Source organism: Xyrauchen texanus, chromosome 37 (assembly GCF_025860055.1).
Source record: "Xyrauchen texanus isolate HMW12.3.18 chromosome 37, RBS_HiC_50CHRs, whole genome shotgun sequence".
Lineage (NCBI taxonomy): Eukaryota > Metazoa > Chordata > Actinopteri > Cypriniformes > Catostomidae > Xyrauchen > Xyrauchen texanus.
This window is the reverse complement of record NC_068312.1, coordinates 21,298,152-21,325,593: the sequence shown is the minus strand read 5'-3', so window position 1 is coordinate 21,325,593 and position 27,442 is coordinate 21,298,152. Positions and strand designations below refer to the sequence as shown.

Genomic DNA, 27,442 nt, shown 5'->3' with positions numbered 1-27,442 from the left:
AGGTTTGTACCAGCAAAGCAGTTTTGCAGAACTACATCCTGAGAAAGATTTGATTGATACCAGAGAGTCTGTGATGATTAGTAGAGAAATTCTGAGCACCAATCAAACCATTTGACCTGTGATCACTAAATCAGGAAAGGAAGAGATTTTCTGATATTAGAACAAAGAGTTTTATTTCACACTATAAATTGGGAAATTTTTTTTTACAAGCTAGTCAAATCCCAAACCCAAATCACCCCAACCCCACCCTAACTCTTCAAAACGGCTTGAGCAGGTTTTGTGGCAGCTCATTACACACTTCCGTCTTCTACAAATATGACATCTGTCTGTCCATTACATCTCTTGTATATCTGACCACCATTTCTAAAAGCACCAACACAACTGAAAATGCAGCAAAGCTCCTGAAATGTACAAACAACATTATTGCTCAGATAAATAAAAACTCATCTACAATAAAACAACACAAGGAAGAGAATCCCATATGCCTGTGTACTGAAACGGCAAGTTTCCAAAATATAATTTCTCTGTATTTATCTATAATTTATTGTTTTTGGTGATAACTGTTTGTTTGTTTGTTTGTCCAGTGTTGCTGTGTTTCCGGCTGTGCATGCAGAAGAGACAATCCTCGCTCCACACCAGAAAACACAAACCCATGCACTGCTATATTTATTCAGCATTTAGCATATTAAGCATTGTTTAAGACAATCACAAACAGTTGAACAGAAGGAAAAAAGCTGTACAAATACAAAAGTGTGACCAAATAGTATCATTCAGGACATATAGTCCAACAAAAAGAGTAAAATAGCACCGTTGTAACAAAGGTCAGAGGTCATAGGTTAGGGAAAAGGGGCAGGTCAGTTACACAGCCAGGAGAGGGGATGGAGGAAGGGGTGGGAGACTGGATGCCGTCCTGTCTGTCCATCTCACTTCCGACGGCCTGCATTGGTTGTGCAGCAAGTTACGCACACATAATCCTCCTCAGCTGCGAGTTCTGCTGATACCCCCACACACATCATGTGGAACCAGCAGTTACAACAGTCACACTGTACCCAGTATACCTGCAACAGAAAGAGGACATGGTTAGCATATATACACGGTCACTCACTCACTCATTCACACAAGGTTTGGCTGCTTAGCACGGGACATTTACCCCCTGCTGGCCTTTGAGATAAATGGGAAAACTAAGGTGCAGCTTTCTCCAGGTATTATACTGCCCTACAAAGCAAAAATGCAGTAACTATGTAAACACTGAACCTGAGAAAATGGCATAAAAAAAATGTTTGTCCAGCCAAATGTGGATTGTAAAGTGGTTTCATTACGCTTTCTCTAATTCCGCGCATAGCTGAGCCAAGCGCATCTACCGCAAGACAAGAGAAAATGTTTTGGTTATAATTCAGTTAGTTACTGCTTTTTGCCTTTGAAGGGCAGTACAAATCACCATGATTCACTCACAGATTCACTCACCTCTTCTCCCTCAGGCTGGAGACAGCTTTCTGCTGGACAGGGGGACATATCTTCCTCTGAATCTTCGGACTGGGACACGTCTGACGCAGAGACTGAAGCTGCTTTCCTCTCTCTCCTCTTCTCTGTGCTCATCCTCTGTTTCTTGCTATTCAGCTTTATCCCTCTGATCTCCATATCCTTCCTGTTCATTCGTCGCTTTGCTTTCTTTTCTGCTGAAGTGATTGCATCTCTCTTCAGAGAACATAAGAAAAAAAGGTTACAAAGAATTTAATTAACCAATAAGGTATGAGACCTTGCACTATTGTAAATATATTCACGGCTAAAGGTCATTGTGCCATCCCTTTACAATGCCTTAGACTATATTCATTATATAGCAAGACCTAAAATGCCTAATTGCTTGTATAAAATGGTTAATATAAATAAAACTATATCAAGAACAGAAAACTTCAAAATGTTATTAAAGCAAATTCAAAGTGCCATCCTTCCACAAGAAAGTATCTAGTAGTAGTTCTGTAAACCTACTTGGTGCTTTTTAGTTGGCCTCTATGGTTGCTGTGCAGTGATATAGACAGTATCTACTTGAACATTTGTTAAGCATCATAGCTGTTCAATTTAATGTACTGCAAGTCTCTTTGGATGGCACAAGAGTCTGTTAAATAGGAAGTATCAAATAATCAATGTACACACTCACACACTTTACCTGTCTCTGTGGTGAGGAGTGTTTCGGGGTGAGGTAGGGTGGGTGTTCTGTTTGGGGAGTGTTTATGGTCGGGGGGCCAGAGAGCAGGAGTCTGTATAGCTGTTGAGTCTCGGGGAGAGAAACCTGTAGAAGCAAACCCTCCACCATCAACTCTTCCATTTCCGCACTGAGACCTGGAAAACAGACACACTGATTTTAAAATGTGAACTTTCTATTTTCTCTATACGGATGCTGTAATGCTCTGCAAAGTGAGATCATCATTTTACAAGTGGATTTGACAGACATGAGAGACAAATAATCAGTGCTATACACATGTTTCCAAGTGAATTTCTTATAAAAATATTTCTTTTTTATTATTTTGCCTGAAAGTCAAAAATATATTTTTTCCAGATTTTTTACAAAAAAACTAAATGTGTATTTTAAACTACATGCTGTCATATGTACAACTGAGTCTCATGAGCCTCAAGTACACATAACACAGTAATTTCTTGGTTTATGGCAAACTCAACTAATTCAGACAGGTGTATCCACTCAGCTCCGACTGATGCATAAGTCTTACTGATTCACTAAAATGAGCCGGGTAATAAGAGTCATTCATTTGGTAATCACACATCACGGGTAGTGCTGTAGTTGTTGATTTTCTAAAAAGAACCAGCTTAAAAGAGTAATTTGTTTGGTAATCAGACAACACCAGTCGCGCTTTATGTCTTGCACAGTAGCAGTGCTGAAAAACACTGTCTGAGTATTTTAATCTGGTTTTCTGTCCACATCGCCACAAGGCTGCATGTTCAAGAACCATTAATGGATCAAGCATATGGCTGAACCCCAAATTATGTATCAACAAATCCCCTTTTTGCTGGTCAGAGTGGATTATGAGGGGGTTACTACACTTGCTGACCTATACGAAAGTATGAGAGTGTTGAGATCATTTAAAAATTTGGTTCAACTTTTTGGGATTCCCATATCTCAGTTCTACAAGTACGTATTACTGCGCCACCTGCTCTGTAATATTTTTGGGAGTAGTTTACACTCCCCTAAAGTGGCAGAGGCAATTGTGAGGGTTAAATATTGATTTTGTTTGTATATGTTTTGCTTTTCGTTGTTTAATATATGAATCAATAAAACATTTTTATCATAAAAAAAAGACATGAAATTCAATTGGTTTCAGTAATATAATACTATTATTATATTATATTACGGTGATAATGAATATGTGGTCAGTAATTAAAAAATTCTGCTCGAATTCCGAGAGTGGTCTCAGTAGCATGAACACTACTGAACATTACCTTCATCTTGCTTCTATATTTACTGCTCACTGAGGCTATTGATGAGCAGCAGAAAACTATCTAAGGGCTGTTCTGTCTAATCATCAACAATCTCGCTGATTGTAGGCATACGGATCCCCCTTGAGGGCAAAACTGGGGTGGATTACATTTCTTTGAGAGGACACTGCTAAGAAGGAAATTTACCAGCCAAATAGAAAATGTAAAGGTGTTAATTTCGGACTCTGTCAGTGAGTGTCAGAATGTGAGAAGGATACAGACCCTGAAGGGGAATGCAGCGTTGCTCTGTGTAAAACACAGACTGTTCCTGCCTGGAAACACTCCAGTCCTGACACCGAGATGGAGACAGCTGCTACAAAGCAAGAATAAAAATTTATTGATGGGTAGTAAATTTAACTGACACACAGTCAACAACACAAAATGGCAAACAAAATAAATAAATAAATAAAATACAACTCTAAATACATTTAGCAAATGTTACTGAAGTCTGACTGCACAGATTTAAGATGTTTGGTCCGCATTCAAATCGATAGCATGCATTTTACTGCATTAAAGAGACAGACAATCTTGATGCAAAACAGGCAACTTACAAGCCATGTGTCTTACACAATGGCTTGTGAAATCCAGTTAAAGACAAGACTTCTAAAAATCATAATCCATCTCAATATTTAACAACAATAATTGTGACCAGAGTACTGCAACAGTCTGGTTTAGTGAATATAGAATTGCTGGATTCTTCATGATTCCCTCCAACACCTCCAGAATAAAACACTACTGCTTGTTTGAACTAAAGTTCCTGACCCATATCTGACCCGTATATGATTTTATACATTACACTGTTGCCACAGGATGATTAGATAAATCGCAGTTCGGGTGTACCTAATAAAGTGACCAGTGAGTGAGCGTATATAATAATATATATACTCACATACATCACACACACACACACACACACACACACACACACACCATTAAAACCACCTGCCTAATATTGTGTAGGTCCCCCTCTTGCCGCCAAAACAGCGCCAACGGTTATCTGAGTGACCGTAGACTTTTCAAACCAGTCTTTCCATTCTTGGTTGACCTCTCTCATCAACAAGGCATTTCCATCCACAGAACTGCCACTTACTGGATGTTTTTGGCTCTGTAACAGGGTGGAGGGCGGGGCTGGGTTGTGATGCTACACACCCAGCCCCTAATCAGGCTAATCAAGCCTCAGAGAGGATTAAAGGCAGACTGGAGACTGCAGTGGGACAGAGAGGGAGATTAGGGGCAGCATCACGACCCGGCCTCGCCATCCACCCTGTCACAGGCACCATTTGAAATAAATTCTAGAGACTGGCATGTGTGAAAATCCCAGGAGATCAGCAGTTACAGAAATACTCAAACCAGCCCATTTGGCACCAACAATCAAGTCTTGGTCCAAATCACTGAGATAAAAATTGTGATGGTTGATGTGAACAGTAACTGAAGCTCCTGACCTGTATTTGCATGATTGTGTGCACTGCACTGCTGCCACATAATTGGCTAGATTATAAATTATTAGATTATCGCATGGATGATTATTGGTGCCAAATGGGCTGGTTTGAGTATTTCTGTAACTGCTGCTCCTGGGATTTTCATACACAATCGTCTCTAGAATTTTCTCAGAATGGTGCCCAAAACAAAAAACATCCAGTGAGGGGCAGTTCTGTGGACAGAAATGCCTTGTTGATGAGAGAGGTCACAATATTAGGCAGGTGGTTTAAGTGTTGTGGCTGATTGGTGTATATACACATTGTATGTATATATGTCTGACCTTCCTGTTGTGTCCAGTGGTTCGATGGCTCAGTGTAGGTGAAGATCCTCTGCAATCCTGAGAGGTCAGCGAGAGATCAAAAGAGTCTATAACACCTCGTGCTCGTCGCTGCCAGCCAACCGTGCGTTCGATCATGTAACGTAGGGCATCGCCCTCTGGAAGACGCACACGAATCCGCTGCATGGATGCCAGCAGGGACAGGATCTTGTCTAGAGGGGGCTTCGTCGACCGTAGACATGACGGACAAAGCCAGGCTTCTCTGTCACGGCGATCATTGAGGTCACGCACACACACGCTGTGAAAAGCATCTCGACACAGCTCACACTGCAACATGGCACCCATGGGTGGCTTCTGACACACACACACTTTAAGAGCTCCACAGTCCGCTGCAGGTAGAAGCTTTGATTCATTAGCTGCACGAAGAGAGCATAGCAATTCCAACTCCTTCAAACGAACTTCAGCCAGAGTAAACATCTGAGAGAGAGAGAGAGAGAGAGAGAGAGAGAGAATGTGTGAATGAATCAGAAATAGTTCGGTTTTGTTTGTCTGAAATTTGTCAGGAATTTCAGAAAACTTACAGCAGATGCAGAGTCTTTGCTGTCTGAAAGTGCTCTCTCTACATCACTCATATTGTCCAGCTTCACAAGCTTCTTCTTCCCTGATGACACACTCTCCCCTTTAACTTTCCTCGTCGTCTTCTTCAAAGAGCTGCCCACTTCCCACCGGGGACACAACACCTGCACAGGTGACCAAAACCAATAAATCACTTTGAAAGAAGAAAAATCATGTATAATAAAGGATATCTAAATAAAATAACCTCTTTATAGCTCAAAAAGATCAAATGAAAATGGTAAATCCTGTTGGCTAACCACTTTAAAACACTTTTAAAAGTTACTGTACTTTTAAGTTCCATTTTAAACTTTCTGCCCTTTAAAGGACTAAAACAACCTGAATTTAAAAAAGTTAATCAAAAAATGAAAACTATAAAAAAAAGAAAGCTGGTGCCATGCTTCAATATTCAGAAGGGTGAATGAGATTTGAGAGCAACATCAGACGGGAAGATTATCAGTGAATAAAAAAATTCTGTCAGTTCCTCACACAAAGATTTCAGATGGCTAATTTTATACTGATTTTTTTTTTTTTTTTTTTTAGAGCTTTTTGTCATTGTTTGTGGTTGAGGGACTCAGTCTCCATTTATTTGTGTAAACATTATGCAAAACATTTCTTTTTGTGTTATACGGAAGAGATTCATACAGGTTTGGAACTAAACGAGGGAGTAGATGACAGATTTATTTAATTTTTGGGAGAATTATCCCTTTAAAAAAAAGTTTTTTTATTCATTTCAATGATTATTTGTCCAGTCTGACCTCCAACAGAGTAAAAGGGGAGTTTTTGATCAGGAGGGTTTTTGTGGCCAACTTCTTCCAACTCTGCACCTCTGAGACCAGGACCTCCAGCTGCTCCAGAGGCTCCAGTCGCACGGGGAGAGAATGAGCTCTTAGCACCATATCAGAGAGCGAGCCAAGAGGCAGAATCTGACCTCCCACCTGTCATCGTAAACACATACAAATATAACATCACGTGATTTTTTTTCCTCTTCTTAGACACCTCATGTACATGCATGCAACTGTCATATATGGCAAGTACACTAGTATCCATACAGGCCAACATGTACAGTGCATCCGGAAAGTATTCACAGCACTTCAAAATTCTACAAACTTCTCAAAATTCTACAAACAATACCCCATAATGACAACGTAAAAGAAGTTTGTTTGAAATCTTTGCAAATTTATTAAAAATAAAAATAAAAATCACAAGTATTCACAGTCTTTGCCATGACACTCAAAATTGAGCTCAGGTGCATCCTGTTTCCACTGATCATCCTTGAGATGTTTCTACAACTTGGGAGTCCACCTGTGGTAAATTCAGTTGATTGGACATTATTTGGAAAGGCACACACCTGTCTATATAAGGTCCCACAATTAACAGTGCATATCAGAGTACAAACCAAGCCATGAAGTCCAAGGAATTGTCTGTAGACCTCCGAGACAGGATTGTATCGAGGCACAGATCTGGGGAAGGGTACAGAAAAATTCATGCAGCATTGAAGATCCCAATGAGCACAGTGGCCTCCATCATCTGTAAATGGAAGAACTTTGTAACCACCAGGACTCATCCTAGATCTGGCTGCCCTGATAAACTGAGCGATCGGGGGAGAAGGGCCTTAGTCAGGGAGGTGACCAAGAACCCAATGGTCACTCTGACAGAGCACCAGTGTTTCTCTGTGGAGAGAGGAGAAACTTCCAGAAGAACAACCATCTCTGCAGCACTCCACCAATCAGGCCTGTATGGTAGAGTGGCCAGACAGAAGCCACTCCTCAGTAAAAGGTGGATGACAGCCTGTCAGGTGTTTGTCAAAGGCAGCTGAAGGACTCTCAGACCAAGAGAAACAAAATTCTCTGGTATGATGAAACAAAGATTGGCCTGAATGGCAAGTGTAATGTCTGGAGGAAACCACGCACCGCTTATCACCTGGCCAATACCATCCCTACAGTGAAGCATGTTGGTGGCAGCATCATGCTGTGGGGATGTTTTTCAGCAGCAGGAACTGGGAGACTAGTCAGGATCAAGGGAAAAATGAATGCAGCACTGTACAGAGACATCCTTGATGAAAACCTGCTCCAGAGTGCTCTGGACCTCAGACTGGGGCAAAGCTTCAGCTTCCAACATGACAATGACCCTAAGCACACAGCCAAGATAACAAAGGAGTGGCTACAGGACAAGTCTGTGAATGTTCTTGTGTGGCCCAGCCAGAGCCCAGACTTGAACCCGATTGAACATCTCTGGAGAGATCTAAAATGGCTGTGCATCGATGCTCCCCATCCAACCTGATGGAGGTGCTGCAAAGAAGAATGGGAGAAACTGCCCAAAAATAGGTGTGCCAAGCTTGTAGCATCATACTCAAAAAGACTTGAGGCTGTAATTGGTGCCAAAGGTGCTTCAACAAAGTTTTGAGCAAAGGCTGTGAATGCTTATGTACTTATGTGATATTTTTTATTTTTAATAAATTTACAAATATTTCAAACAAACTTCTTTCACGTTGTCATTATGGAGTATTGTTTGTAGAATTTGAGGGAAATAATGAATTTAATCCATTTTGGAATAAGGCTGTAACATAACAAATTGTGGAAAAAGTGAAGTGCTGTGAATACTTTCCAGATGCACTGTATATTCCCACATGTACAGTATATTTTGAAACAAGTTCCTTTATTATAGTGTACACTACCTGTAGATCATCAACTTCCTGAAGCCATTCCTTAGCTCTGTTTACTGTGTCCTGTAGTAGAAGGCAGTATGGCAGGTATGCCTGTACACCCTCCGCCTGAGCCAGCTGGGAACAGATAGTCTCCAAACTCTCTGGAGGTCTTAAAAAAACAACTACATGATAACAACTGTCAGCTCACTAAAGAATCACTCTGTGCTGCCCCTGGAGCCGAGGTGCCCAACATTGCAGGAATTACGCAAGGCTCATTCAAGGGCTGCTCTGCATTTGTAGGCATCTTTAAAAAATAAACTGATGCAAATCATCAGCTGCTTTACAAAAGGAAGTAATTCCAATTCCAGTCAATAACAGGTTGGACATTCCACTTGATTTTAGATTTTACTTTTTCATATAAAGTCACTAAAGTTCTTCTGATGGCTTGAGATATGTGGATTGATGGTCTCAGAAGCGGACTGAGACTTGTCCTCTCCCACCCGGATTGAGGTAATTAACCGTGCCACCACAAGAACCTACTAAGTAGTGGGAACTGGGCATTCCAAATTGGGAGAAAAGGGGATAAAAATAAATAAATAAAAGTAGGAAGGCCTGTTATTGTATAAAAATATTAGGCTTAATCATTTTTTATAAAATTCTACAAAATTCTTTTGTATTAATAATAATTTTTCCACAATATGCTAAAAGAAGAAAATATAAATGGTGGGATCATTTACACTCCGGTTTGCGTCGAAGTTCTGTTGGTGTTTTTACTTTGTAAAAATTTCACCGTCTGACTCCTCATTATTCAGCCTATTTCAAGACTATTTGCAAAATAAATAAATCCACATGAAACATTAATTTAAAATATTTTATTAACTTGTAGATATCGCACAGTGATCTGAGAAGCAGAAGAGATGGCTCGCAGAACCCGGATGAGTGGTCTGATACAGTATGTCTAAATCTCTGGATATGCGCTAGTTACAGAGCAATATCTGACTACTGGATGGTGCCATTGACCAATTAGAAGAGAGTATTCCAGAGAGCCGTGTAATTAAGACAACTAAGGATCACGAGTTAAGCAGCAGTAAAGTGTCGCCTACCTTTCCAAAAGTATTCTCCAAATATTCCACAATATGCATAACTTATCGCAATTCGGGAAGGAAAGAACAACAATTAACTTGTTTTTTTAATAGACATGCACAATGAACAATGAGGCAGAAATCCAAATGAAACTTTCTTAATTTATAGTGCATTTATTTCCTTAGTGTAAACAGAGAAGGCCTCTTTAACACATTGGGTATTATTAGTCATTATAATTGATTATCAATTTCCCAAATTGATGCATCAAAGCTTCAGCATTATATAGATACATTTTGACACCCCTACATAATATTATTAATTTAATTTGGGTGTGGAAATTTTCATTTTAGGATGAATTTGCACATCCTGGAACACTCATGGCTATGCCACTGCCCAGTCAAAGGGGCGCCCTTAGCAAAAGGGCAGGGGCTCGAGCCCCAAGAGCCTCTGCATGTCCCTGCTTAAGAGTCCAAATTTTTCTTGGGGCCACTGTATATGGACATGTTTATATAAGTGTATATGTATATCTGTGCAGTCCCCACCTGGCCTTGAGCAGTGCCTGCGCTTTCTCCTCCAATTCCTCTGAGATCATTAGCAGTTCCTGCAGAAGAGCCATCTTGTGTTCGATGGATGGATGCGGCGTCAGTCCGACCCCTCGATCGATCAGCCGGCGCATGTTGTCCAGAGAGAGGCCACAGGGGTTTGTTACTGGATCCTCTGCTTGCCGAACTCCCGCCAGCCACCTAGCCTGCTCTAAACGCTCCCGTAACTGCGGCAACTCCGGAAGAAACACGTCAAACTGAGACCCCTCCTCCAGTAAGGAATCAATCTCACTAACAGAATCTGTGCTCACTTCATCAGAGAGAAGTTTCTCACTGTGCTGCTGGAAATCCTCAATGCTATTCAGCAACTCCTGAGAGAGAGAGACAGGAGTGGATTCAGTTATTTGCTTCTATTATAATGAGCTAAATCAGCCGTAGGCATTCAGAGATGAAAAGATTTTCTTTTCATGTTCCCAACGGGTGTAATATTAAAGCAAAAACACACTAACAGTCCTGATGTATATTGTGGTTATTGGAAGGTAATTTATTTCTGAATTCCACATTTAAGAGTTTAATAAAATTATTATCAAATGTTGTCTAATGAAATTAATTCATTACATCTTTAATCAAATGAAAATATAATTATTTTAATTTAATTTGTCAACATAACATTGAATAATTGTTATCAAATGAAGTGGGTTTTAACAAAATCCTCACAGCACAATTCAAAACACTGGAGATAATAATTCAAATACCGTAAATATTACTATTTAGCAGTAATATATTGTTGTGGTTTCCTCATTTCAGGTGTCCATTTAAATCAAGTTTTTATTTGACCATTTCTGTATGTTTTTGACAGTAGTACGTCACCTCCGAATAAGCAGTTCGCTACATGGCCAAGTGTGATTATTAAACCCCAAAAAGCCACACACACACACACAGAGAGCGAGAGAGAGAGAGAGCGCACGTGTGATGATCGTGGTGAGGTGTTTTCAGTGTATGAGCGGCCAGCTTCACGCATTCACTTACAACTGGTAGAACATGAAGATTATATATTTATTGAATTAAATAGCAGTTTGTGGTTTAATAATCACACTAATTGGGCATTCAAACATGAATTAACCATTCATTCATAATTAATTAATTTTCATCCCAAATGTGTTACAGTATATTCCATGACATTCCATGCTTTAAACCTAATTACATCTTTTTAACAGGAATCACTGATTCAGTCCAAATCATATTGCCCTTCAAGATGTAACAGTAGGGTAAGCTGACTCTGATAATTGAATTATTGAACATTTATTCACATCCTGAGGTATAAAGGCCGAATTACCACAATACCATCTTGGGGTGTGAATTCATTTACAAATTTACAACTCAAATGTTTTTGTAGTTAACATCACAACAATGTTGGAATGAAAAGAAAAAGAAAAAAAAAATCTTATTTTGCTCTGTATCATCCCATCATTGTAAAATTACAGCAGATGAGCAAAATGTGTACATGACAGGGCTTCGTTCATGGCAATCAACCGTAGATGTTTTTAAACAATGTGAAGCCACTGGCAGTGACAAAACCATGTGAATTTGTGTATTTGACTCCTATACGGAGTCCAGATCATTACCATGTTTTTGTAAATGTAACAAAATCATGTTAGTGACACAGTTAAACAGTTTTATTATACGAAAATATTTTCCAGGACAAATAATTATTTTTCAGGACATTTAGGAATTTTTATCATTTTCCATTACTTGTCTATGACTTGAAAAATGCATTGCAAAATTACAGGTTTTCCAGTATGTGTGGGAACATTGTCAATTACTCACCTTCATGATGTTCCAAACCTGTGTGACTTTTTGTCCACGGAACACAAAAAGAGATGTCAGGCAGAAATACTTCTCTTTTTTTTTCCAATACAATACAAGAATTGTCTTTCTGCCAAACATCTCCTTTTGTGTTCCATGAAGTAAATAAAGAAAGTCATATGGGTTTAAAACAACATGGGGGTGAGTACATCATTTTCATACTTTAATGTGATTTTTGTACTTTGTTACAAAAATTGCCTGTTCTTGGTGCATCTTGCACGACTGAGTGTGTGGCAGTCACCTTTAGAAGTGGAGCCTGTGTCAAACTGCAGGGCAGGTTATAAAGCTGCCGGACAAATGATCTCATTTCCTCCACAGTGAGCTGATTAAGAGAGTTTCCCCCACCTGTGTGGTACCTGCAGGCAGATGATGACATACTGACATAAACACATGCATGTAGGCTTACACAAAATGAATATGCAACATACTGTATGTTTTGACCAAACCAAAGCATTGTTTGCAGAAAGATGAAGCCCACCACACCTTAAATAGGAATACACTCAAACGCGTGTTCACTTTAAACTAGGGCTGTCGATTTAAATGTTAATTTAGTGAGATTAATTTGACAAAAAATGACGCGTTAAAAAAATTTACGCAAATAATCGCACCTTTACTTTCTGAGAAATGCAAGCTTGTAGTACCACCTGTTTACTCGAGAGGGCAGTAAGTGAAATTTCAGCTGTATGAGCAACACACAATTTTTACAGTGAAGAAATCACTTCAGTAGGCAGAACACAAACATGCGTTACATTCTTGCATTCAAAACACTTGAAGGAGCGCACATGCGATCTAAGGGATCTCAAGATGTGTTTAAAGATTAAGTATTAAACTATATTTAACTTGACACAGTGACCTAAACATTTTATGTTTATGACGCAACACACCCGAGAAGTCTAACGTGTAAGGTGTAAATTAACGGGCCCTTAAACAAGCCCTCATAATAAATCCAACTGCTTGACAAATTCACTTGTGAAATGGATTGCTGTGAACTGTGTGCCAATGATTGACTTATGATCAATAATATGGTAGTAAACAATACATTGTATTCTAAAGCTGCTTTTTGTATTGTCTTATCAATGATGAACTCTTCTGCTACAAGAATGTAATGAATTTTAATTATCTGAATATTTTTTATATATAATTTTTTTATATTCAAAAATAACTGTGTATAATTATATATTGATATAAATATGTATAATCTTTATATATTGAATTATTTTTATATGAGGGGCTTTCTCAGAAAATATTTGTATATGCGATTAATTAATCAGGACACCATGTAATTAATTCGATTAAACATTTTAATCGATTGACAGCCCTACTTTAAACACTATACACAAGTTACAGTCTATGTTTGAGTGTCTGTACCTGGTCTTCCTCTTGCCGTTTAGCAGTTGCTGGGCAACAGTCGAGCATTTCTCAGCATCTTGAGTGACCAGTCTTAGCTGACGTAACAGATCATTCTCTGGAAATGACTTCTCATCTGACTCCTCCAGAAGAGAGCGAAACACGGTGACATCTACAGCAAAAGAGAGAAAGTGTAAGAAAAAGAGAAAAGGAGTAAATGTGAAACTCATACTAAGAAAGTCTCTACATTTCATTTTTATTTAAAATTGTCTTTAATAACTAAGAGGAACACTGGAACACTAAGAGTAATTATCAAAGTTTGTACATTTGTTGTCCAAAACAAAACACAATGAATGTTGAAACTCACTGGGACTCTGATCTTTCTTTGTTTACTTTAGACATGCTTTATCCATCTGTTAACGGGACTGAGAAAGTCAGGGGTACCTCAGCTAATGTGTCTTGATGAAGGGTTATAAAGTAAATATTGTGTTAGTTCTGGATGTATTCAGAACGAAACTCACTGCGTTTCTTGTCTAGCTTGGCCTCCATAACCTCAGTCACCCTTGAAGCCCACTCATCATAAGACTCTGCCCTCTGTGTCACAGCATTCATCATGGGGTAAAGGTCATCCAGTGTGAAACGGTAACTGTGTGGTTGAGTATTACAGTGAGTGAAACTTTCACCAGAGGTCTTCTCAAGGAAACTTTTCCAGTGTAGCAAGCAAACAATTTCAGTACTAAATCACTTATTGCGATTAAATTAAATTCTATGAGACTAAACACTTATGATTAAATTTAACAAACCAAAAACACATTTCTGTAAAGGTGCAACATGTAAAATGTTTCCTGTAATATTCGCCTTTTTATTGCCAATGTGTGAATGGCTTGTAACGCAACTTAAAATATGTGTCCTTCCCGGACTTCCTAGGTTGCTTAATAAAGCCTGTAGACTGATTTTCATGTGAAGGGAGCGGGGTTGCTTTTGCCAGGAAAATCCAAAGGATGTGACATTTATGCGTGCACCAGAGAGCTTTGCTTCACATAGTAGCTTCTCTTCTGCTATTTAACAGTGACAACAAACTGCAACACTAGGTAACGTTATCTTAGAGATGGAATCCAGCAAACGTCCGGCTCCCAGCACAACATCAACTCCTACACTAACTCAGATTAAGCCAAAAACAAAAAACATTTATCAACTGAATCCCATCTGGCCAAGCGGGAACGTGATCATGGTCGAGCGAAAAACTAGAGTGAACATCAGCAGGGCATTTGATTCCTGGAGTGACCTTCGTTCGTTTTGGGGATAAAACAGACCCTGAACTGGTGTTCTTCTTATTGGACAGGTAAGCTTACCTAACTGCAAAGCATGTGAAATATAGTGCCATAAGGATTGATCTGTGTAATTTTAGCTAACTTTATCTTGCCTGCTAACGCTGAAGAATTGTAAGCTACCTTTCTTCGTAACTTTCAAATAATTTCAACAATCTTCTCTTTACACTAAAAGTCAGGTTAATCTGTAATTATTCAGCAAGGTAAACTACAATAACACATGGAACGAATGCTAGACAATGTTTAAGATGATGCAAAAAGACCCATTTATTAGTGTAACGTAACTTGGTTATAAAGAGAATATAAACAATCTATTATAATAAAACAATAGCGCATCAATATATCAAAATTACAGTTGTGATGGAATCTCTTTGTACATTATCATTGTTTTGGTCGATGCTCACTCGCATCCGTGTGGAATGTGTGCTTAAACAAATTCTGCACCTTTAAAGAAATATTATGGGTTCAATACAAGTTAAGATCAATTGACAGCATTTGTGGCATAATATTCAGCAAAAAAAAAGCTAATATCGAGGTTACAGTGAAGCACTTACAATGGAAGTGAATGGGGCCAATTTTTGGAGGGTTTAAAATCAGAAATGTGAAGCTTATAATTTTATAAAAGCACTTACATTCAGAATAAAGTTGTTTAAATCTTTTTAGAGTCATTTTAAGGTTTTAGTGGTTTTGCATTACATTGTCATGTCAACAAAGTTGTAAAATTAAATATAAATGTACACAAAAATGTATGCTAACTCACATATTGTTTACGGTTTAGCCCATTCACTTCCATTATAAGTGCCTCGTTGCAGTGGCGGAGCTAGGGGGTGGACATGGCCACCATGGACCAAAGCCTGGCCACCCCACTGGCCACCCCACTTGCAATTGCTGTTTTAGTAAAAAAAAAAAATTGTACTATAGAGGTGAAATCATCTCTGTACAAATGTACAAACTTAACATGTGCGCACACCAAGGTTGGTAAACCTTTCCATCCCGGGTGTCATTGTATTCATTCACACCCCGCCCCCACAGTCTGACGATATAAAAATGCTGCCCGAACATTTCTGTGCCACCACAGACTGATCGCTTGCCCCTGCCTGGCCACCCCTTTGAAAAACTCCTGGCTCAGCACCTGCCTCGCTGTAATCTAGATTTTTACTTTTTTAAGGAAGAGGGACAAGTAAAAAATTATTTATGTGGTAATCAACATTATGTCACAAATGCGGTCGATTGAGCTTAACTTGTATTAAACCTGAAATATCCCTTTTATGATGATGATGAAAATACATTTCTTTTTTGCTCCCCAATTTGGAATGCACAACTCACCACCCGCCCCACCGAGAGTGAACCAAATTGAGGTTACCCATGTGACTTTACCCTCCCTAGCAAACGGGCCAATTTGGTTGCTTAGGAGACCTGGCTGGAGTCACTCAGCATGCCCTGAATTCAAACTCGTGATTCCAGGGGTTGTATTCAGCATCAAAACTCGCTGAGCTACCCAGGCCCCCAAAAAGGCCTATCTTGACTAATACAAAGGGAAAAGGTAAGGGCAGCTCTTGTATCATGATCGGAGAGGAGAAATGAATCCAGTAAAGACTCACTTGAGTGTGCTGTTGGAGATTGGGCAGGAGCAGAGGTCGTGGGCATGGTGCAGACACACCTGGACACCTGGTCTACAGGGGCAGGTTAGAGCAGACAGGTAACAGGTGGTGCGGCACTTCACGCACTGTCTCTCATCATCTGCCAGCAAATCATACTCAAACAACTCACACTGGACCACACCCTACAGAGAGAAAGAGATGTTGTGAAATATTGATAAAAAATAAATCTCTAGTAATTGCATGTAAGCGAACTTTTGAAAATTCACAAAATCATAAATTACCTAAATAAATAACCTATAACCTTTATAATTATAAAAAATTATAAAAACAATATTAAGGTATATTTATTTTAATATGATTATATGATTTAATAGGAGATTATATGATGTATGGTATATTATATGCTCTACAATATTTAATATTAATAATAATTCTGTAGTTATAAAAGCAGCCCCTGATGCTGCATGTATGTGTGACATCACATTGTGTTCCCTCACCATTTTACGGATTTTGTCTCGCAGCTCTTTCTCCTCTCTGATCATTATCTGCATGTCCTTCTGTACAGCGGATGCCAGAACCACATCCAGGCCGTCAGCCTTCATGGCCATATTACACACCATCTCATCATGCGAGAACACGCAGTAACGGTGAAGCAGACGGTAGTGATCCACACATTGACGCCCTAGTGGCATCTGCACACCACATTTACAAAAACACAACAAAGCAGAAACGAATTAGAACATAAATTACAAAATCTACAAAAAACCCTGCTCAAGACAATCAACAAAAATATACGTCAGTTTAAATGGCAGAATTCCATCTGATCCTAAAAAAAAAAAACTCACCCAGTCCACAGTGCAAAAATTCACAGCCTCTGCGAAGTTGAAGCCCTGGTTGAAGCCGCTGTGATAGGATCGTGGGAAGGTGATGACAAATTCTCCTGCACACTGATTGGTTCTGTAAATCTGATGGAAAAGAATAGAACGAGTTGGTACATAAACATAGATGATGAGCATGTGTGTGTTACTCACATGTACTCCGTGATTGTGTGCGAGTTACTCACAGGTACTCCATGAGCCATGAGTGTATTGGGGTTCATGATTGTGACCAGCTGGTGTAGAAGGTCTGGTTGACACTCAAACAGTTCTGGGGCCAGTTTCTTCATGACTGCTTCCAACTGCTCAGCGGCAAAACCCGGAGCACCATACCAGGTCTTAGGTTCTCCCCTAACACACACAAACAAACAGAAACACATAATCAGTGTTGTTACCAATAACATGCCATTTAACCATATTACTCTCACACATTTACCACTCCATGTATCCATCACAATGGATAACATTTCCAGTTTTTTCCCATATAATTCTGAAATACAAATTTTTGGCAAGAAACAAGCTTTGGGAATGCCGTTTCACATCATCTTTAAGCATTCTAAAGAGCTTATTTTCTGTTATCAAGCATTATAGTGTGTTTTTTATAATCTTATTACCAGTGCAGGTAGTTGATAGAATAGCTCCAGTGGTCCTCAATGTGCCAGCAGAAAGAGGAGAAGCACATGCCCACGTAGAGCCAAGGCAGGGTCATGCCACAGATATCTGCTGTGACATGGGTGAGCACCGATGGTTTCATCATGGCCATCTTATTCAGGTTCCATCCACAATTAAGGTATTTCTACAACAATCACAGCACAGAATAATTCCATCAGTGATGGAAAAGGAGGACTGATCAACTTGGTTCTCAATGCAGCATGCACAATTGATTTCCTCCAAACTCACACAGTGCAAATGCAAAAATAAATTAATTTCTTATGTAAATGTGTAATCATTCGTACTGCATAGAGAGGAAGCACTGCTTATAGGCTTGTAATCTGACTAAATAAACGTTGCAAATAATAATAATTCCTGATTTTCCAGTTGTACCTCATCGTGCGGTGCAACCTTAAAGTTTCCGCCCTTGATTGGAAATCCACTTCCAAATTCTTTTGAGGCAATGTCAGCACCATATTCCACTGTCACATCCTCCTCGATGGTGCCAACCAACCGCCAAAACTCTTTTTCTACCAACTCGGTGGGCACCATCTGAAATACACACAGGTCCACAATCACAGGGAAACATAGAAAGCACAAAAACTAACATCTTAATAATGCTTTTTTCCCCTTTAAGTTAGATTTGTAAATGTATGTTCACGAAAGTCAATTTCAGAGTATTAGATTGGCTTTGTACATACATGAACAGGCATGTTGAAATAGTCTGACTTGAAGGAGTCAGCCATTTCCCCAAAGGCTTTCAGAGAATAGTCCCTGTACGCTTGCTCGAAGCCAAATGCCTCCTGAGGTTTACTGCACTCCTGTAGTAACACATAAATAATAATTCAATCCACAGTTCTGCTATATTAAAGCCTGGATTGGATCTTCAACTGGTTATTGATACTCAAAGTGCAGTTAAGATTCAGTTGCTTCTATTTACTTTAAACATTGAACAAACTATGTTATTGTTTATTTTGCAAACTCCAGATCTGTTCCACTCACCTGAGCCAGACACTTAGGGCACCTCCAATCACCTTTGGGAACATCACTTAGAGGCGGGATCAAGCAGAAGGTGTGGTAACTGTCATCACAACCATCACATAGCAACAACCTATCCTCGTCGTTCCCCTTGCCACACACTAAACACACATACAAGTCCACCTAGAGAGAGTATGGTACTACTGTAAGCCATCTAATCCTTGCAAAGAATTCCACTACAAAGCCAATGGACAAATCTATGGTTCCGGTAGCTCAACTGGTTGAGCATGGCATTAGCATCTAAATGTCATTTATATGTGAACCAAACACTTTTTTTCCTCTACATTTTCCTATGAAATGTCTATATCTGATCAGTCTGTAAAGAGTGCATTGAGTCTGTTGCATCTCATTATAATCAACAGCATCGGTTTGTCCACAGAGCTTTGACAACATCTGATTTACATGTGACAGAAGAGAATTTGAATATGAGAGGAGGAAACTCACTGTGCTGACTGGAGGAGGGGTTGTGTTATTCTTGTAGCGTGATTTACTTTTCTCTGGTTCAGGGTTCAAAACTTTTACCTCCACAGGTTCCTGCTTCACCTGTATTGGGATCTCCCTCTCTACCACTGGCCCAAAGACATCTGTTAATATAAAGATCCTGATTTGACTAACAAATTAACATGTTTGGATTGTTAGATTTACTGCAGATTTTCAGATCCTACTGAATACTGAAGATTTGAGACATGAAATGTTATTCACAGAAGACTCACCTGGTTCATGTTTGGCAACGAAAGAGCCCATCCTCCTCCTGAGATTTGGTCTGTTCTCACACCCCTCGCCTCCCTCTGACTTCACACAGCCAGACTAAAGAGACAGAGAAAAAGAATTCAAAAGAGCATTTAATTTAACACAAATTGTTATAAATCCTAAATTATACACAGAATGGAACATTTGAATGGTGACTTGAACTGAAAATGGGACAAAATGAAAGCACAGACTGTGACAAAACATAGGCTTTATTCTGTTTCAAGTGATCTGATCACAAGTCGTCAGCCAATACATTTTCCCCTGACTCTCAAATGCATCTCTAGTGAATACTTTGGATCAGATTTTGCCTTCCAAGTTTTTTGATGGGAAGGTTGTTTTCTTTTAAAGCTCACAAAGTTGGCACAATTATTACATCTGGAACACATCAGTAGAGGTTAATATTTACAGTACAATGCGGTTACTACCAAAATATAGTAAGTGATCAGATCTCACAGATGCGTTGGACCCTGTATTTAGAAATTTACATTTGCGATTGGATCAATTTAAATGTATGTTAATACCATGTAAATGGCCTTTACATTATAGGGGCCTCACTAAAGTGCTGTGCGCATGTTTGTTTCTTAACATTCACCTCTGCTTTCATCCTCTTGGCTCTTCTAGCAGGCGCGCTCGTGTTACTGGGCTGCATGTAAATGTTTTGCCTCTGCAGCAGGTCATGGGGTTTGTACTCTTTATCATTGCCATTTACATCATCCAGTGATGGCTTCTGCAAACACTTAAGAAAAACAAGCAAACAACTCTATTGGTTAAGGCCTTAACTCTGCAGTTGCACTTACATTTAAAGCATACTGTATATTCCAATATGTTGTACAATAAATGGGCTTGGGCTTCTTAAATTAATATTAAAGGTGAATTGTTTACCGGTAATTATATCGCCACCAATTTTGTTTTGAGAAGTCCGACTGAGCTGGGCATAAGAACAATGACCACATTTGCATGCACTCAAGAAAACAGTGTATTCCAGGGTTTTTGCAGAAAGAGGCATTTTGATTTCCTTGTGCGGTTTAAGTTGTTAGGATAAAGCACACCAGGTTTTTCCTGGAGAACACAGCTTATGTGGCCATGTAAACCAACAAAGTGCACATGTGTGTTAACAAACATCATAGGATGGAGCCCAATAACAAGTCAACACAGTGAAGAGAATTCATTTCTGGGAGTACAGTGCTAAACATATATACACTATAAAATATACTCATTTAGACACACACCGATGTAAAATATTGTTTGCATATACTGTGTGTGCTCAAGTATGTTGAGTTTTATGTAATAGGTGAAACCCAAAATTACAGCGCAATTCCAATGCATGTCACGATAGAAAGTTAAAGGAAAGAAATACAGCAGCAACTTGGGATATGAAGTGAAGCAGAATAAACAGAATAAAATAGCAAAGTCTTCCTTGGATGCCATGTTTGTTATTTACACAAACATAGCAGGGAAATTATGTTGCTGTGGAGAAAGCTGCTTACTGACGAGCCGCATGTAAACAGGAGTAAAGTGTAAGCCGCTTAAACCATGCAGGTAAACGGGAACGCCACTTTCTGGAGTGCATGTAAACGTAGTCATTGACTCAACAAATGGAATGAGTTTGGGGTGGGACTACCTGTTTGGGCTAAAAATGTAAGACAGGGAGAATGCTTGAAACTTTAACAAAAATTATTTCGCAATTTTGCTTGGTGCCACTTGTAGCATATAAATTATTTTTTTAACCTTTAATCTCAATCTAGAGAGGAAATTCAATGTGATATGAGAATACATTTAAAAATAAAAAGGTTTTAAAACACAAGTTTTAAGGCTCAAGATTTCAAGCTCAAGAAAAGGATCACTTTAAGGCCATTTAAGGGTTCTCCACACTGGAAACAGGCACAGTAAAACACTGTAAAAATGCCATCTACTTCAAAACAGCTGTCATCAGTTCCCACCACCCCACAGATTATCAGTGCTAATGTGTAAATAGCCTGTTAATAAGAATGTTATGTCCGGTAGCGCATGCAGGCAAAAATCTTGAGCAGTCCCAGTTACACACCATCTAAACTGGATGGTGCTTGCTTCCACTATCAGATTACAGATTAGTGTAGAGACAGATAGAGGGAGAGTTTATAGGGAGAAGAGAGGACAGCTGGAGGTGTAAAGAGATTAGCATGAACAGAAAGCAGGTCACAGCTCTGTGGGCTGACAGGAGGAGTGAGAGGGGGAAGGTAAAAAGAAAGGTTAAGGCAGAACACACAAAGAAAAAAAACAGAAAGAGCAGCAAGTGAAACACAGAGTAAAAACAAAGACGAGAGTAGTAGGTGGGGAATGAAAGCAACAGTGTATCTGCTGGACAGCTGGGGGTTCAGTGGGGGGTCATGAAAGGTTAGATGCAGTCTGTCACTAAAAGACCAGCTCACTCCCATTTGTCAACCAAAAAACGGTTTAAAAAAATAACACAAGGACAGAAGGACAGAAGCAGCAAAAGAAACATAAGGCACAGATCTTTGTTGTCAACCATGAAAAATAGTCAATAATAATTCCTTACATTTATATAGCACTTTCTAGGCACTCATAGTGCTTTACATAGTATAGAGGGACTCTCCTGAACCACCACCAGTTTATCACTATCAGATATCACAAATACATCCCTTACATTCAAATAACTGATCCTTACATCAAAAAGATAGATGTGTGATTTTCAGACTGCAGGAACACAGTTCATAGAGCAAAAAAAAAAAAAAAAACTTTCATTCCCACAGGTCCCATATTGACATCACATCCTGTCCTGAGTTACATGTTTTGATTAGGTAATGGGGAAAGTTGAAACATACCTCCTCCAGCCCAGGAGGTGCCGCAAAACTCATCAGTTTGTCGGCGAGATCAGGAGCCTGATGTAGAAAAGAGCACCGAACATTATACACAAATTTGCAGTGACCTCCAGGTCAGAGGTCACCAACATCTCTAACAGAGATGTTAAGCATTCAGTCAATGTCTCCAAGATATGGTTTATGTTCAATGCTCTTGTGTATGATCAAATTATTTGTGTTCATGTGACTCAAGAAGAGGCTAAAGCTCATTAATTCTATTAATGCTTTCTTCTGACGAGAAGAGAGCAGCTTACAGAGCGTAAAAGGATGTGAATATTAGGGTAATTAATGTGCTTGTGCTTTTTAATGTTCAATTGTGCTTTTTCAGTGGGTTTAGCTCACAAAGACTAACTATTGTTCACAATATAATTTCTCTAAGGACAAATGCTGTGGAGCAAAAAGCACGTAAGACATGGAAGATTGACACAAAATACACAAAACAGGCAACTCTAACACAATTAATAACACACTTTACCACATACGCTGTTTATAAGCACAGCATACTCAATCAATCCTTATGGCCATCCCTAATAATGCACAAACTTATATTGCCAACACTGAAAGCCCAGTTTTAACACCGCAGACATGATGTAACCAGACTCGTTATCCCAAAATTCACACATCCTCATTCCTACTCATTCAGCTGTATGCAGAGTGTGACGTGTTAAACTGATGTGTCTATATGTTGAACTTACCAGCAGGTTTGCCCCCGACTGAAAGAGGTTAAAGGGGTACAGAACCCTCTCATAATGGGCTCTCAGGTGAGACCCCACAGCTTTGCCTGGGGCAAATCCCATCGTCATGGCGATTTTTGTCCATCTCCTCTCTCTACATACAACATCAAACCCCCCCTCATCTGCAACCAGCTTAACAGATTGAGAATGAGAAAATGAGAAAAGGCATAGAGAGAGTGTGTTAATGGCATGAGTGTTATTTTCTCTGATGACTTCATAGTGAAAAGATACTATGTTTCATTTGGCCAATGATAAAGAATCCTGCGGTTACATGAATAACTGTGACGCACACAGAGATGAGTAACCGGTTTCAGCTCTCTATATTAACATAAAATATACATCTCAATAACTATCAAATGCGTTGTGGATCAGGTGAGAGCCTGTCCTACACACTCACTTTGTTGAGCTGGTACAGATTTAGGATCTTGCGCTCTACTTGTGGAATTTTGAGCGTGCATCCTTGTAGCTCCCAAAACTTGGCAATCTGGTTTAAAAAGTTGAGTTTTACTCTTGTTTGAGCCTAAGAGGGGGGAACATGACAGAAGGGGGTAGGATACAGAACAGAAAACAAGAATCAGCAACATTATGAATGTAGTGTGTTAATTATTAAGGATCTCACAAATGGTGCTATTTAATAAAAGACATCTCTCAAAAGAACCAAATTCTGCTGACAAGGATGCAAGACAGTGACTACTGACCTTAATGTGCACACAAACTTTCTCTCGACTCAAAGCAAAATTTCAAAACTCACCTCCAATTCGTTGAGTCTCTGTATTCGAGGAGTAAAATGAAGTCTCTCGACGTCGCATGCAAATGGAGGTTGCCAATCCTAAACACACACAAACAAAATAAACAAACAAATAACCTAATCTCACATTCCTCTCATTTAAAAAAATAAATCTTTGATTTCTGAGTTTTTAATTCATTTCAGCATGCAATGTTACCTCAGACTAAATGCACAGCTCAAGATCAAGTACGGACCAGCGAGCCAGAATTGTCGGCCACTGTGAATTACATTCTACATTCTTGTGCCTTCAGTTCAGTTCAAGGTTTCACAAAAACAAACTTCACTCTCATTAACAGCAAATCCAAACCACAGAATCTGTCCTTGAGCGGAGCTTCCATAGATCATTACCACAGAGATCAGGAAGACAAAATCCAATAAAACAAATGGGTCTTTCTCAAGAAGACCGTTTTCTAAATTTAAAATGTTTTTGTTAATGCGTTTACACACATACTAAAACATTGAGCTTTTGATTGGAGGGTGACCCGTTTCTTTTGTTAGAACTTTTTCATTCCAAGGGTGGAGGAACACTACTAAATTAATTGGTGATACACAATGTCTACACAAATGGCATGTAAATACACACTATCATATATGTATGCTGGTCAATTGTATTAAGTAAACCAATTTAGAACCAGGGAAAAGTCCTATTAGCACTATTATCAACCTATAAGGAACACTTTAGAGAGTCTCTTCATTCACAGGATTTTTTCTTTGTTCATGAATTTATTTGAAACTATGTGATGAAGAGACCCTCTACAAATGTGAGTGTGGTTTGTGGTCAAGACTCTTGAATGTGTTACCTGCTTTTCACAGTGGCTTATCTGAGCTAAAAGTCACATTCACTCACACATAAAGGCCAGCTTGGTGTAGATGGCTAAATGGTGGAACTGAGGTTTTTGTTCAGTTTGGTAGCCATATATAGGAAAACCTTTTCCATCCTAGTTTATCTCATTTTCAGTCTCCAGCACAGGGATGCACAGCCACCCATAACAACATGCAATGCAGTGTTTACAACTGCATTCTGAATAACAAAAACAAACACAATCTGTCTCCAGACACACATTACACACAATTTAACAGTTTGATTACAGAGACCAGACAGCCACCAACATAAGAAAGTATTTTCCTTTAGAGGTAAAAAAAAAAGAAGAAAAAAAAAGGTTTAGCTTATCAAACTCAAAAAGAAACCTCAGGATTCTCAATCAAAAGTAATTGCAAACCCACATATTATAGCCTCGTTTTATACAGGTGTAATAATCATGTAGTTATGTAATCAGCATCTATGCCTCTGAGAAAACAAACAAACCCTTATAGTGTTCATTAATATCTTTGAAAAATGCTTCAAAAACACATATAAAGATGATCTACTCAAATGCAAAAACATTAGCCTATTTATAAAAAACCACTCTACTCCTCAACAGGAGATGGTGGAGATCATTGCTTAGGCACAAACAAATTTCTGCTCGCCACAAAGAAAAAGAATCAACGCAACGCATCTCAAAACTGCAACAGATACACCATCTATGAATTGAAGGTGTGTGTATAGAGCATGTTATGTTAATATAACACTATTTCCTTGTTTGATGTTCAGGCAAGCACAGTTACAGAAAGACACAAAATGGCCAGATGGTTCACATTCACTCCATAGCTCGCAACATGGAGGACGCGCCCGGCCCGGGGACTTCATCTATCCAAAGGGTTCTGGATCAGAATGTTGGCCGAACCGAATTTATGAACCATTTCACACTGTCCTAATGATTTAAAACGTGTCCGGACGCAGTTCGCAAAAAATGCTTTCGGACTCTTTGTGTTGGAAAGCAAGAGGCCATATGGAGCCATCTCCACCAGTTACAGCCTTCGAGAGCTTTCAACCATTTGAAGGATTAAAAAAAAAAAACGTGTAGCTAATAATGTTCTATTTATATTTAATAACGTCTTTAATACGAAGCCATCGTTCTCAAATGATGCTCAAGATATTTGGCCGTGAATCGTCGCTTGTTTGGTGTATTTTTCCGCGACCACATGCGTGAATCACGTCACGTAGCTGCAAGTCCAATAGATTTATACAATGTGACCGTTTTAATATCATAGCATGAACCAGAACCGCATATTTCTGCTCCAGTGCTCAACAGACGGACTCAGATTCATGACAATAAATAAGAAAACCGCCTTTCATATATGACATGAAAACAGAAATAGCCTACTATCCTGTCTTCAAATGTCTATAAATACGAAAAAGGATGTAAAACAAAGAACCATTTTAGACACAAATAGCGATGCACTCATCTAAGCATCACTAAAAGAGCTATTGGACAACATCAGAACCAAAGAAACTCTTTAAACTGGGTCAGACTAGTTCTGGATTAAGCAGTTCGAATTCAGATAAACCCCGCTGGTCTGAACCAGATCATTCCACTTAAGTGAACTATATTTAACCGCCGAGTATAAACGGTAATTTAACGTTTAAATGATTCTGATCCGCTCAGACCCACTGTTGTCACAAGAATATTTATTTTTTCTGAGCAGAATACAAGATAAAAAACTACAGTATATACCTTTATATCATTATATGGATATATTGACATATTGTGATTTTACAGCTAACATACTAAAAGTAAAAAATTATGTATTTTATAAATGTATAACGTAAATGTGCTGATGTGAAAACGAAAGGAAAGGTTTATTTCCGCGTTGGCAGGTATCTCATTGAGTCTTGGTGGTTTTCTTGCCGAACCAACTACACAAGTCATAATTTTTTTTTTTTAAATAGATCAATGATCTTAAATATCAAAGATAGACACTGACTAACAGCGAATTAAACACGCACATCTGAGGGTTAATCCGCTATTAGAACCGAACCAGGCCGTAACATACACACAGGGGGCACATAACAGACATTCTCCTTTATAAATCTCTCATAACTACGACGTTTGCTCACGGGTCAGAATCCCGGGTCACGCAGGTCGGTAGTTCGTGCACAGACTCCGGGAGAGTTTCGGAAGTTCGACTATATCACGGATGTAGCTGCACACAAAGCGGTTCGGCAGTGCTGTCACTGCGCCGCCATGTTGAGACATTTCCCTTTAAACAGAGCTTAGAATCACTCCGCAGATCCGGCCCGGTTCAGCCGGTCCGCTTCAGACCGTCCCCGACAGCACTCACCGGCGGGGGTCGAACCTTGCAGATCCCGGTTTTCTCGGCGATGGGTCGGATTTTATTGATAAACGCGAACGGGTCTGCAAATTCCTCCCAAGTGGGCTCGAACACCGGGCACTCCGGCGGCGGGGTAAACTCGGCCGGGCCCCTCTGGGTCATCCTCTAGGTCCGGTTCCGGAGCGAAGCGGAGCAGAATCGAGTCGCTCAGAGAAACAGAACAGAACTTCCTGGGATCCACAACACGGTCTGTCCGTTAACTCTCCCAGTCCGGTTAACACTTGAACAACACGAACAATCAACACGCACATACACACACTCACCGTGA

At 39.4% G+C, this 27,442-nt stretch overlaps 1 protein-coding gene across 5 annotated transcripts; it reads right to left on the bottom strand.

Annotated features, from left to right (window-relative positions):
• Positions 1–201: 201 nt before the first annotated feature.
• Positions 202–27,442, bottom strand: LOC127630455 (lysine-specific demethylase 5B-B-like). Of its 5 annotated transcripts, none has more exons than XM_052107988.1 (28): positions 27,124–27,442; positions 23,926–24,003; positions 23,572–23,694; positions 23,136–23,306; positions 22,405–22,461; positions 20,175–20,318; positions 19,546–19,639; positions 19,277–19,416; positions 18,797–18,955; positions 18,496–18,615; positions 18,188–18,346; positions 17,758–17,939; positions 17,332–17,494; positions 17,114–17,233; positions 16,766–16,960; positions 16,269–16,450; positions 13,861–13,985; positions 13,361–13,511; positions 12,234–12,348; positions 10,127–10,497; positions 8,532–8,670; positions 6,613–6,792; positions 5,824–5,982; positions 5,246–5,719; positions 3,709–3,796; positions 2,165–2,337; positions 1,465–1,695; positions 202–1,058 (listed from the first exon to the last, which is right to left on the bottom strand). In XM_052107988.1, the coding sequence occupies exons 1-28, from the start codon at positions 27,274–27,276 to the stop codon at positions 924–926; spliced, it is 4,581 nt and encodes a 1,526-aa protein (XP_051963948.1). In that variant the 5' UTR covers positions 27,277–27,442; the 3' UTR covers positions 202–923. The 5 variants fall into 5 exon arrangements, with proteins under 5 accessions (XP_051963948.1, XP_051963947.1, XP_051963950.1 ...); XM_052107987.1 differs by having other exon boundaries at positions 203–1,058; positions 3,709–3,799; XM_052107990.1 differs by having other exon boundaries at positions 203–1,058; positions 3,709–3,799; positions 23,136–23,296; positions 27,124–27,270.